We start from the raw sequence: 10,846 nt of genomic DNA, 5'->3' as shown, positions 1-10,846 counted from the left end.
AGAAATCATCCGCTGACAAGGAAACTCAAGCAGAAAACGAGACTACAGAAACCCATATCACCAAGAAGGAAATCAGTTTGCCCATCCTGTGCAATGATTCTAATGGCAATGCCATGATGACCCCAGACAAGCAGGCTTCCAAACTGGCCCAGGGATCCCCAGCCATAGCAAGGATAGCACCACAAAGAGCTCAAATAAGTAAGGCAGTAAAGTAGTCTGGGTTTCCACTGGCTTGCAATGAATTCTTGTTTTCTACCTTTCAGGGCTAGCATTGCCTGTCAGCTGAAGTCCTATGTGTCCTGGCTTTATAGCTGGGTCTACACGAGCAGATCTTTTCATTGTCTGTAGATCTGCAGGGACTGCAGGACATGGTCCTTCATTAATAGTGATAAAATTTAACTTTGCTTTATACAAGGGCTGACTGGTGGTTCTTTATCTTAGCCAGTATGTGTTTACTTTTTTCTTTTTCCCAGAGAAGACTTTTTTCCTTTTGAACACTCTAAAATGTGTCCCCCATCCCCAGTAATGCAAATGATGTGATGGTGTGTTAAAGTCAAGGAGACTACCTATGTCTTCTCTTGCATTTGTTCTGCTGTTTTCCTGGGGGCAAGTTGCTATAATGTTTTTACTAATTCATCTGCAAAATGCAGATGCTAACGCTAGTCTGTGCGAGGAATGGCAAGATACAATGATAGAGGACAGTGTGAGTGTTATTAATTTAGTGGATTAATTTTACTGCTGGTCAGAAAATACAATCCACTACTTTCTGGCAGTGATTTCCTCTTAAATTTGCTGGCTTAGCTGAGATGAATAGCTAAGCTACCTTGGTATTTCTAATACACCCTCATAGTTTCCTATCTTGTTTCATAGAGATGCCTTAAATATTGCAAATACTGACTTCTGATATTCTCAAACTGTGTAACACCAGAGAGCTGCTGAAAAAACGTGTTTAGCAATACTTACGAAGTTAAATAAACTCTCCCTTTTCCCTTTCCTGCTTAGGTTCTCCAAACCTAAGAACAAGGCCACCCCCACGAAGAGAATCCAGTCTGGTTTGTATTGGTTTATGGTGTATGTTAGTGGTGGGGTAGGTGTGCAGGTGCTTTATGAGACTTTCTACAGCTGTACAAGGTGTGGGGGGTATCTGAGAGATCCTTTATTTGTATACCTGTTCATTTTATTGTTTAAGTATTGAGCAGACCTCTGGACATCCTAACGTTAATTGGGGATTTCTGTTTTTCAAAATGTTGCCCCAGCTAAGCAGGTATTGAACTGAAGGGAGAACATCCTAAAGCTTCTATGCTCTGTGCATGAGCATTGAAGCCCGTTTGGCTGACTCAAAAGGTTTAAAGTTCCTCTGTGTGTCTTTAGCCCAGACTGGATCTTTTGACATTCTCTTGTCTTTAACAACTGGGAGTGTCTCCCCTCCTTCCATTACTACCATCTTTGAGGTGGCTAAGCTTCACTCTTGTGTATGTTTAAAGTGACTTGGGGTCTTATGGAAGGATGTGTGCTACAGGAATGAGACCTATGATTGTTTATCCTCAAAGCTAGAATTCTGGAAGTTTAGACCAATTTGAGATTAGGACTGTGATCTTCAGATAGGAACTACCCAGTAGTCTATTTGCACAAAAGTCATGCTAATAACTTGTTTATAGCTAGGCAATACGTAGTGTTTAATCTTTGCTGTACCGTTTATGAGCAGTATGTGACTTGTAATTTTTCTGTGTCATCTGAGATGCCTCTTAACAAACTAGATGAATAACATATTAGCATTTTCTTCCTATTTCTCTTTGCATTATTTTCAATTAGACTTCATTTTGGCAAGACTACTACGCTTAATCCCATGCTAAAAATAACAGTGATAATATATGTGAAACCCTGAACATGTCTGCTGTTTCCAATTATCTTCATTTAATCCAAACCATCCTATTATCTGAAGGCATTTTATTATGCTGCACTTCTGCTGTATTTCAGCATTTATAGTGCATAAACATCCAATTATAACATTGTTAGACACGGTTCCTAAGGTGCAGTGATGCATTCTCTGTGAAATGCCACATACTGTGCGTGATGAAACATGGATTGTTAGTTACAATGAGAATATCTTAGAAATGGAGGAGCGCGTGAATAAAGCACAGTATGCAATTTGCCTTTCTTCCATTAATGGCTTAGGATCATTGTGTGTCTTTGGCTGTTCTGTGTCTGTCTGTGGCAAGTCTGACCTGTGTTCAAGAGATCCTGACATACTGTACTTCTTGTGTTAGAACCATAAGCAGTGAAGTGCAGAAGCTGTGAAGCTTCACCATCATCTAGTCATCCTGTAGATGAGCAATGGGCTAATCTGAAAAGCTTTCGATATTGAAATTCTTGAAAGGACTCTTATCCCATTTATCACCTTAAAAATAATTGTAACAAACGCTAAAATGTGACAGCTTAATTTAAAGGTACTTAGCTTTTGGAGGAGTCTGGTATGCTGCCAGAATGGCTGTAAATAGCATTGTTCTGCTTCTCATGGAGACTCTACGCAATTTAAATGCAGGTTGTGTTGGGATTGAGTAGAGGTTCTGGGTCTCGGTTATGGGGAAGAACTGGAATCTTTTGATCCTATAGTAAAGTCCTTCCTTTCTCCTATCACTTTAGCTGAGCAAAGCTCTTCAGAGAGGTCCACAATATAATCCTTGTTTCTTGCTACAAAAGATGCCCATTAGCTCATATCACTGACTATTTCAGATTGTTTAAAAATCCAGCAGCAGATTAAAAGCAATAATTCATTAGGATTACATTTTAATGTAGTATATTTGATGATAGGCAGAATCTGTTACAGGCCTGCTGCAATGCAATTTTCTGCAGTTGTGGCAAGCCAAGCAGAACTGAGTCTTTCTGGACAAAATCTCAGAGTAAATGGGCTGTTATGTGACTGGAATGGCAGGTCACGCTTTATGGCCCATCAGTAAAATGTTGTACTGTTCAGGTAAAGATTATCACAGTTTTAATAGCTGGTGAAGGCGGCACGAACAGTGTGTATTTTGAAAGGCTTCTCTCTTGTGGCCCATCTCAATACATCAGCTTCCACTCTGGAGAACTGGGAAGTTATCATTAAGAAGTAGCACAGGAAGAAGGAAGAGTTTTAGTGAAAAAAAGCAAATATTTTTTCATACTGCTGTTCAGCCCACTGTTTCTTTGGTTTAATTGAACAAAACTTCCTATTTGCCGTAGGGTTTTCAGTTGCCTAAACCACCAGAGCCACCCTCCGTGGAAGTGGAATACTACACCATTGCAGAGTTCCAGTCATGTATCTCTGATGGCATAAGCTTTCGTGGAGGACAAAAAGCAGAGGTGAGACTTAACAGTGCAGCTGGAAAAATTGTAATATTTGGCTATTGCAGGGGACTGGATTGAAAGGGGAGGAGTGGAAAGCAATTGGTTGAGATTTTTGTCTAAGTAACATGTTCCTTGTCATCTCCTAGGTTATAGAAAAGAACTCTGGTGGCTGGTGGTATGTGCAGATTGGAGAGAAGGAAGGATGGGCTCCAGCATCTTACATTGACAAGAGGAAGAAGCCGAATTTAAACAGAAGAACCAGTACTCTAACCCGCCCAAAAGTTCCTCCCCCAGCACCTCCCAGTAAACCAAAAGACTCTGAAGAAGGAACAACTCCAGGAACGGTTTCTGCAGGAGATACCCAGGACTCTCCCCACAAGCTGAAATACGAAGAACCTGAGTATGATGTGCCTGCCTTTGGCTTTGACTCGGAGTGTGAAGTGAGTGAAAGTCATCGTGAAGAGGGCACTCCTGAAAAACGACTGTTTCAGCCCCTCAAGCCCTCTCCCGTGTCATCACTTCAGAAACCAAAGTTCAAAGTAGGAGAGTCTTCAGAAGATGTTGCTCATGAAGAAGAGACCATCTATGAGAACGAGGGATTCAGGCGTTATGTGGAAGATGCTTTGTCCAATAAGGAATCTAGTGGAGACTCCGATTCTCAGAAAAGCTCCTCTGTCTCCTTGATCCGAAGGAATTCTCCATGTTCCAGCTCTCCTAAATCATCACTTGTGAAGCTCAAGACAGACAAAAACATCCAGCCCGATCTTGGAAAGTGTCATTATTCCAGGAGCGAGGAGACAAAACCAAGGTCAGCTTCAGATGTTGGCTTACGTAGCATGCCAAGAACAGGCATGAAGAAAGAGCCTGGGCAGAGTCCTTCCATTAGAGCAAAGCCAATCGTTAGGCCCAAACCTTTCCTGAACAAGGCAGACTCTCAGAGCCAAGAAAAGATGGATATCAGCACTTTAAGGCGTCAGCTGAGGCCAACTGGACAACTCAGAGGTGGACTTAAAGGTTCAAGAAGTGAAGAGTCCGAGAGCCCTCCACACACAGCTTCTGAGAACCAAGACGATCCTGTTAGGAGGAGCTCGGCTGATCTCATTACAGCTCCTTCCCGTGGCATTTTCTGCTCTAGCCATCCAGCCAAAACTGAGCAAGAAAATGACTCCAGGTGCTTCTATGTGACCACTGACTCATACCAAAAGGTACAGGATTCTGAAATTTGCTTCCCAGCAGGAGTAGAAGTGGAAGTGCTGGAAAAGCAAGCCAGTGGATGGTGGTACCTGAAATATGGAGACATGGAAGGCTGGGCTCCTTCCCATTATTTGGCTCTCCCTGATAACCAGCAAGAAACCACATCAGCAGAGACTGATGCCTCATTTGCCAGGAACAGGAAAAATGAAAACAAGTCAAACAGTTTAGAGAAGATAGAGAAGAGGGTTCAGGCTTTGAACACCATCAACCAGAGCAAACGTGCAACACCACCCATCCCAAGCAAACCTCCTGGTGGTTTTTCAAAACCGTCAGGGCCAGTCAAAATGAGGAATGGTGTGAGACAACTTGCCGTCCGGCCGCAGTCAGTGTTTGTGTCTCCACCACCAAAGGATAATAACCTGTCATGCTCCTTGCGCAGAAATGAGTCTTTAACAACTACAGATCATCTTAGGACCGTCCGTCGGAATTCCTCCTTCAGTAACGCATGGTCACAGCCTGGTGACGTGAAGGGAAAGCAGCCTGAGCGGTCAGGTACAGAGGGCTCTGAGACCACCTCTAACCTCCCTACCCAGAGGAATGGGATTCCTGTGTCCACAGTCAGGCCAAAGCCCATTGAGAAATCCCAGTTCATCCACAACAATCTCAAGGACGTCTATGTTTCCATTGCAGACTATGAAGGGGATGAGGAGACTGCAGGGTTTCAGGAAGGTGTCTGCATGGAGGTCCTCGAAAGGAACCCAAATGGCTGGTGGTACTGCCAGATCATGAATGGTGTGAAGCCATTCAAAGGCTGGGTGCCCTCAAATTACTTGGAGAAAAAGAACTAATATTGCAATAACTTTAACCTCCCTAATTTATACTGTTCCTGCTGTGTACATGTGGAAAAAACAATTGCTACACAAAAAGACGTTTCCCTGTGCTCCAGTTTGTACAAAGAGACAAAGGAGTCTATGCTGAGGACAAATCTGCCGTGTTCTGGAGAGGTTTGTGGGGTTAACGTGTCATAAGCATCTATGAGGAAGATGCAGCATAGTCCAATGCCTTTTTGTGAAGTTGTTAATAATCTTGTATGTGTAACAGGGTATGACATCCCATCTTTCCCGTTATTGATGAGAAACCAAATGTGTGCCTTTTGTGAGAGAGAAATACACATGCAACTACTTGGGGAGTTTTGTGCCAAACTCTGTTTTACAATCTTGGCTCCCTTTCTCCTCATTCTTGTCCGTACGTGGAATACCCAAGAGTTTTGGATGCATTTCCACAACTTACAATGAGAAGCGAATGGAAATTCTGAAACAGAGGGACTCTAATCCTTTGGAGATGTTCACCTTTTTCTTACTGTTCTCAACAGTTGGTTGGTCCAGACTTGGAGCCTTTTCATTGTGGAGAGATTTGGTCTCTGACTTCAGCTGTGTTTTGTTGTTACTGCTAACTCACCGGAAAAGGCAATCAGGTGGTGTTGGTTGGGGGCTTTTTGTTTCCTTTCGTTCTGTCTTGTTCTTTGTGTTGGGATTTCAGGTGTTCTAGGGCAGTGATGCCTACTGGTGCTTGTAAAAACAAACGTATAAAGCCCCATGCTTAAGCACGTCAATTACTTTGTAGGCTCCATATTCAGCTCTGTGCCTGACTCCTGCCAGGTGATCCTGGTTGATTCTCTTCCCAGAGTTGGGTTTCTCAAAACTTGTCATAGTATCAAAATGTACAAAAGTCCCTTAAGACACTAAAGACAAAGCTGTCAAATGTATTACTTCTGCTTTTGTGATCTGGTCCGAATCCAAGCGTGCTGACTGCTGGCAGGGCCCACCAAGGTATTAGTTAGAAATAGCCGTAACCTTCTGCAACATCCGTGTTTACAATGAGGGGAAAAAAAAGCCATCAAACTCAGTCTGCACGTCCTTAATTTGTATATTTTGGGGGAATTGTTTTTCTGTGTTTTGTTTTTCTTTTCTGTGCATTCTGGGTTTACTTTATTTTTTTTTTGTCTTGTTTTACCAGAAGAGACTTAAAACTGAAGTAGGAGCCAAATATGTGTTTCTATTCCCACTTGAATCCAAAAAGTACATTTGTACTGGAAAGTGTGCCTGAGCTTCTCAGGCTCAGAGATTTAATATCAAAGCAATTAGGTCTACAATGCATCTAACCAGGAAGCTGCCTCTGCTAGTTCCATTTCTGTTTGCCTTTCTTAACTCATGCTTTGAAATGTGGCACACAGTGCGGGTAGTGTGGTGGGAAATGGAAGAGGCATCCATTGGAAAAGGATAGGAATATGGAGTTATTTGTGAGGTAGCCAACTCCTATACTGTAAACATCATTGGCTAAATCCCTACTGTACTTGAGGAAGTCATGCTTTTTTTTTTAATGGCCTTGTTAATCACTCAAAATCAATATCTAGTTCCTTTAAATAATAGGCAGCATTGTAAATCTGTTGGGGGCGGGGCAGACCATTTCACTACTGGTTTACACAAAATGATACATGAGCTTTTTTCCACCAGAGTTTCATACCGATTTGGCTTGGAAGGTAAAGGTTATAAAGACTTTAAAATAGCTGGGATCAAGGGACTGAGTAAAATAGCACAACAATATCGTGTGTTACTGGGGATGTTTCTCTGCCAAAAAAAAAATTACACAATTTATATGTTTTCTTGTCTTTTTTTTTTTTGTGGTTTGGGTTTTTTATTAATTTCCATGGTAACATTGAGAGAGTTGCCTACAGCTAACCTAACTGATGTCCTTTTTGGTAGCTGAAACAACATCCAGGTGCCACAACTGGCTACGAACAGTGCTGTGGTTCGAGCAGCTCTCTGCATCCAAGTGGGGAGGGGGGCTGTTTGGTTGGGATCCCTTTAAATTGTGGTGGCAGGAGAAGGAGGTGTATCTGCACAACAGCTCATATCACAGTGTGCAGGGTCCTCTTTGTACCTTAACGTCTTACCATATATATGTATATATCCAGTTAGCTACATCTTACTGGATGTGTATCTGAGGCATTGTGGCCCTGTCTCTCATACTTCTCCTCATTTTTAGTTGTGCTAATATGGTAGCAGCCATAAAAGACTGCTGGAGCTGTTGTGAGATTATAATAGAAGTATTATATTCTTCTGCTGGACAGTATTAAATAGAGCAATACATAGAGTTATCTGCTAGATTGCAGTACTAATAGTAGTGACTTAGTGACTTGTATTAATGTTGTTATGATTTATTTTAACAATAATGATGCGGAAGTGGTTCATTATTTTGAATTAATGCACTTTAACAATAAAAGAAACCAAAATGGAAGCCAATGCAGAGAACTAAGTGCATTATTTAAAGGTGCAGTATATAATTATCATTTTCTTGAAGCACATATTTATTAAGAATTAACTTATTATTTAAAATATTCTAAAGTTTTGTTTAAAGACATTCCCACTAGGTCATCTCTTTGGGGGGATGTAAAAGCACAGCTCCCAGATCTTCTGCATTGAGCCACTGAATTCTCTGAGTACAGTGTGGTGTGACATGAGCCCCTACCCAGAGAGAGGAAAGCAGCACGCAGACGGAAGAGCCCGGACTACTATAAATATTCGCACTTGCATCCAGCAAAGCCGAGCCCAGAGCACCTCTGAGCTGCAGGAGTCCTTGCAGGGTTTGGGGTGGCAAAGCCATTTTTGGCAGACGGTTGTGGTGTCTGGCTGCCGTGTGCCTTGCATGAGGCTGGTCCCCGGTGGATGCGGGCTCACTGCGAGGCTCAGGCTAGTGTGAGGGCTTCAGGATCTGCCTGTGAAACATGGGCCAGCTCTGTAACAGATGTCAGTCTGTCCCACAGCTCCTTTTCCACCTTGCTGGCTCACTTCTCCAGCTCTGGCTTTTGCAGGGAGGCGGTTTGCCGAGCCTCAAGCGGTGCAGGGGATGACAGAGAGTGAGGGTGCCTGCGGTGCTGCCAGGGTTTTCTCAAGCAGCAGCCCAGTGTCCCATGGCTCAATTGCTCCTTTATCCCATCTTAAAGGCTTCATGGCCCCCTGAGGAGAGGCCAGAGCCTGTAGATGGGCTGCAAAGCCATGCTCTTGGCCTCCCTCCTGCCTCTGCCCCCACCTGCACCAGCAAAAAGGATGGGGCACAAATTACCTACTTGATGCTAGAAATGAATGTGGGCCACCGCCTGGCACACCGGGCTTCCTGCTTGGTGTGAAAGCTTTGGTTTGGGCTTCCCTTTATTTGGTGACTGTTTTGACTGCTTGTGTTTGAAAGGGCGCTTTTAAAGCAAATACCCCCCAATGCAGTTTTTCCCCATCCCATCTTACCATTTGTCACAGCATCTCTCACTGATCTTTTTTGATTCTTTCAACTGAGAGATACCAGGAAAAGAATTACTTTTTCCATCGGCGAGCAGCTAGTTTTGGTCAGCTCCACTGATACCCGAAATAGCAAGCCCTTTCCACTGTTAGCTGTGAAACAGAGTGAAAGGCCTTAAGCTAAATCAGAAAAGCTGACTGCAGGGCAGGAAAACCTGGCAGGGTGCCTCAGAGGACAGCGTAGTGCTAGAAGTGTTTTAGCTCTTTTCTAAAATGTTCATGTTGCCTTAAGCTTTATTTACTAAATTTGTCAGAACTGACACTGGATCAAGAGCAATATTTAAATGTAACGTACACCTCAGTGAACACTCAATGCAGAAATCAATAGTACTGTTTAAATTTCTCTTTTTCTGGTTTATTCTTGAACCAGCTTGTTGAGAGGAAAAGCTCTGCAGGGCTTGGGCAAAGCCATTTGCAACTGAAGGGGGCCCTCCTCCGGGGGAAGAGGCGGCTGCTGTCACCACGTTGCTCTCACCCGCTGTCCGTGCTTCCAAAAAGTCTTGAATTTGGACCAGCAGAAAATCCAAACTCCAATGCCAGAGAACAAAATTTAAGAATGTGAAAATTGTGTCTTGCTGTATACTGCAACTTTAATAATAATGAGCACTTCTGAGTTCGTTATTGAGGTTTATATAATGCCTGAAAAGTTTAATTGCTGGTTTCCCTTGTCTCCCCTTTCAAAATACTTTCTCATAACAGCAAGAGTAATACGTTTTTGTTAGCAGCCCCCTTCCTCATGGGAGGCAATTCCTGTTAATTTTTTTAGCTCTCACGCCTTGCAACGGGTGGTTGTAGTCATATGTACCAGTCCTTTGCAAGCCAAACTTTTCAAGATAAAAGATACGATGGGTGCGTGCCGGTATACTTAACTGATGTGTCAACAGGAAGTTTTTAAATCGATGTGTACAATAATAGCAAATACACGATAATGAAGGATTGAAATTGGCTCACGGTTACACTCTTAAAAATGGAATTTCACATCTGCACGGGTATAGCTAAAAAATTGATTTGGCCCTTGTGGATACACACCCCAAAGACTCCTTCCGTTACGATGCTATAAAGTTTGACGAAGGCATTATATAATTGTTTTCATCACTTTCAGATCTTAATGAATCGTATTTTATTGTAATATATATTCATTGCTTTCCTCAGTTAAAAAGAAAGTTACTGCTTTTATCTTATATGAAAAACAAGGGAATTTGATAAAGCGTTCATTATTTTCATATTACTAGTATTAACAGAATAGACCTAGTACTATTTAATTCTAGATCTTCATAGCTAGCTTGTCAATAACTCATATTTTCCTGTGTTGTATCCTACTAATTTTTTCTATTTTTTTCCCAAATACTCTGCATTCTTGAGAAAAAACAAATCCAATGAGCGGATAAGTGCAATATTCATAGAATAAACAGGCCCCTCATCCAGGACTTGGAGTGGAACGTGCAGTGTGAAATGTTTGCAATTCTCTATTCATGCACTCTTAAGGGAAGGGGAGATGCAGGGGAGGGGGCAGCTGGATGAAAACAGGACCCTTTGGTAGGTAGGGACTGATAGCTGGGGTAGTTTGGGGCAGGAATGGCTGCTTTTCGTTAAAAAAGCATCACTTGTTACTGAAAGTATAAGGGTTATGCAGCATGTTGCCAGGGCTATGTATAGAATGTGCATTAACATCCTTATCAATACAGGACTTCTGAGCTATGCTTGAAACACTCTGTATGTCATCCATGCATGATACTGTCTTCTGGTATGTCTCTGCTGGTTAACGACCTCTGTTACGCTTCAGAATTGATGATAACTTCAGAAGGCAAAATACTTCTGCTGGTGCAGTCCCAAGTTTTGATACTGTATTGTTACTTGTATTTATTGCAAGAGCTATGGGAATATTTTTACAGGTCCTCATTTCTTTTTCTTTCCTTATTTTTAACCTAAGGAAAAAAAGTCCCCATTTTTTCTGGGTTAGTTCTCACCTGCAGAATTTC

At 42.3% G+C, this 10,846-nt stretch overlaps 1 protein-coding gene across 1 annotated transcript in view; it reads left to right on the top strand.

The window, feature by feature from the left end:
* The window catches only part of SH3PXD2A (SH3 and PX domains 2A), a 220,389-nt gene extending 210,165 nt beyond the window's left edge, over positions 1-10,224 (top strand). The window contains 4 exon segments of the mRNA XM_009328440.1: positions 1-198; positions 1,003-1,052; positions 3,220-3,339; positions 3,471-10,224. The exon segment at positions 1-198 is cut by the window's left edge and continues 7 nt beyond it. Of these exon segments, the coding sequence (XP_009326715.1) occupies positions 1-198; positions 1,003-1,052; positions 3,220-3,339; positions 3,471-5,366 (2,264 nt within the window). The 3' untranslated portion in view covers positions 5,367-10,224.
* The last annotated feature ends 622 nt before the right edge of the window (positions 10,225-10,846 follow it).

The sequence above is a fragment of the Pygoscelis adeliae genome, unplaced genomic scaffold, assembly GCF_000699105.1.
Source record: "Pygoscelis adeliae isolate BGI_AS28 unplaced genomic scaffold, ASM69910v1 Scaffold317, whole genome shotgun sequence".
NCBI lineage: Eukaryota > Metazoa > Chordata > Aves > Sphenisciformes > Spheniscidae > Pygoscelis > Pygoscelis adeliae.
This window is presented reverse-complemented; position numbering and strand designations above follow the sequence as displayed.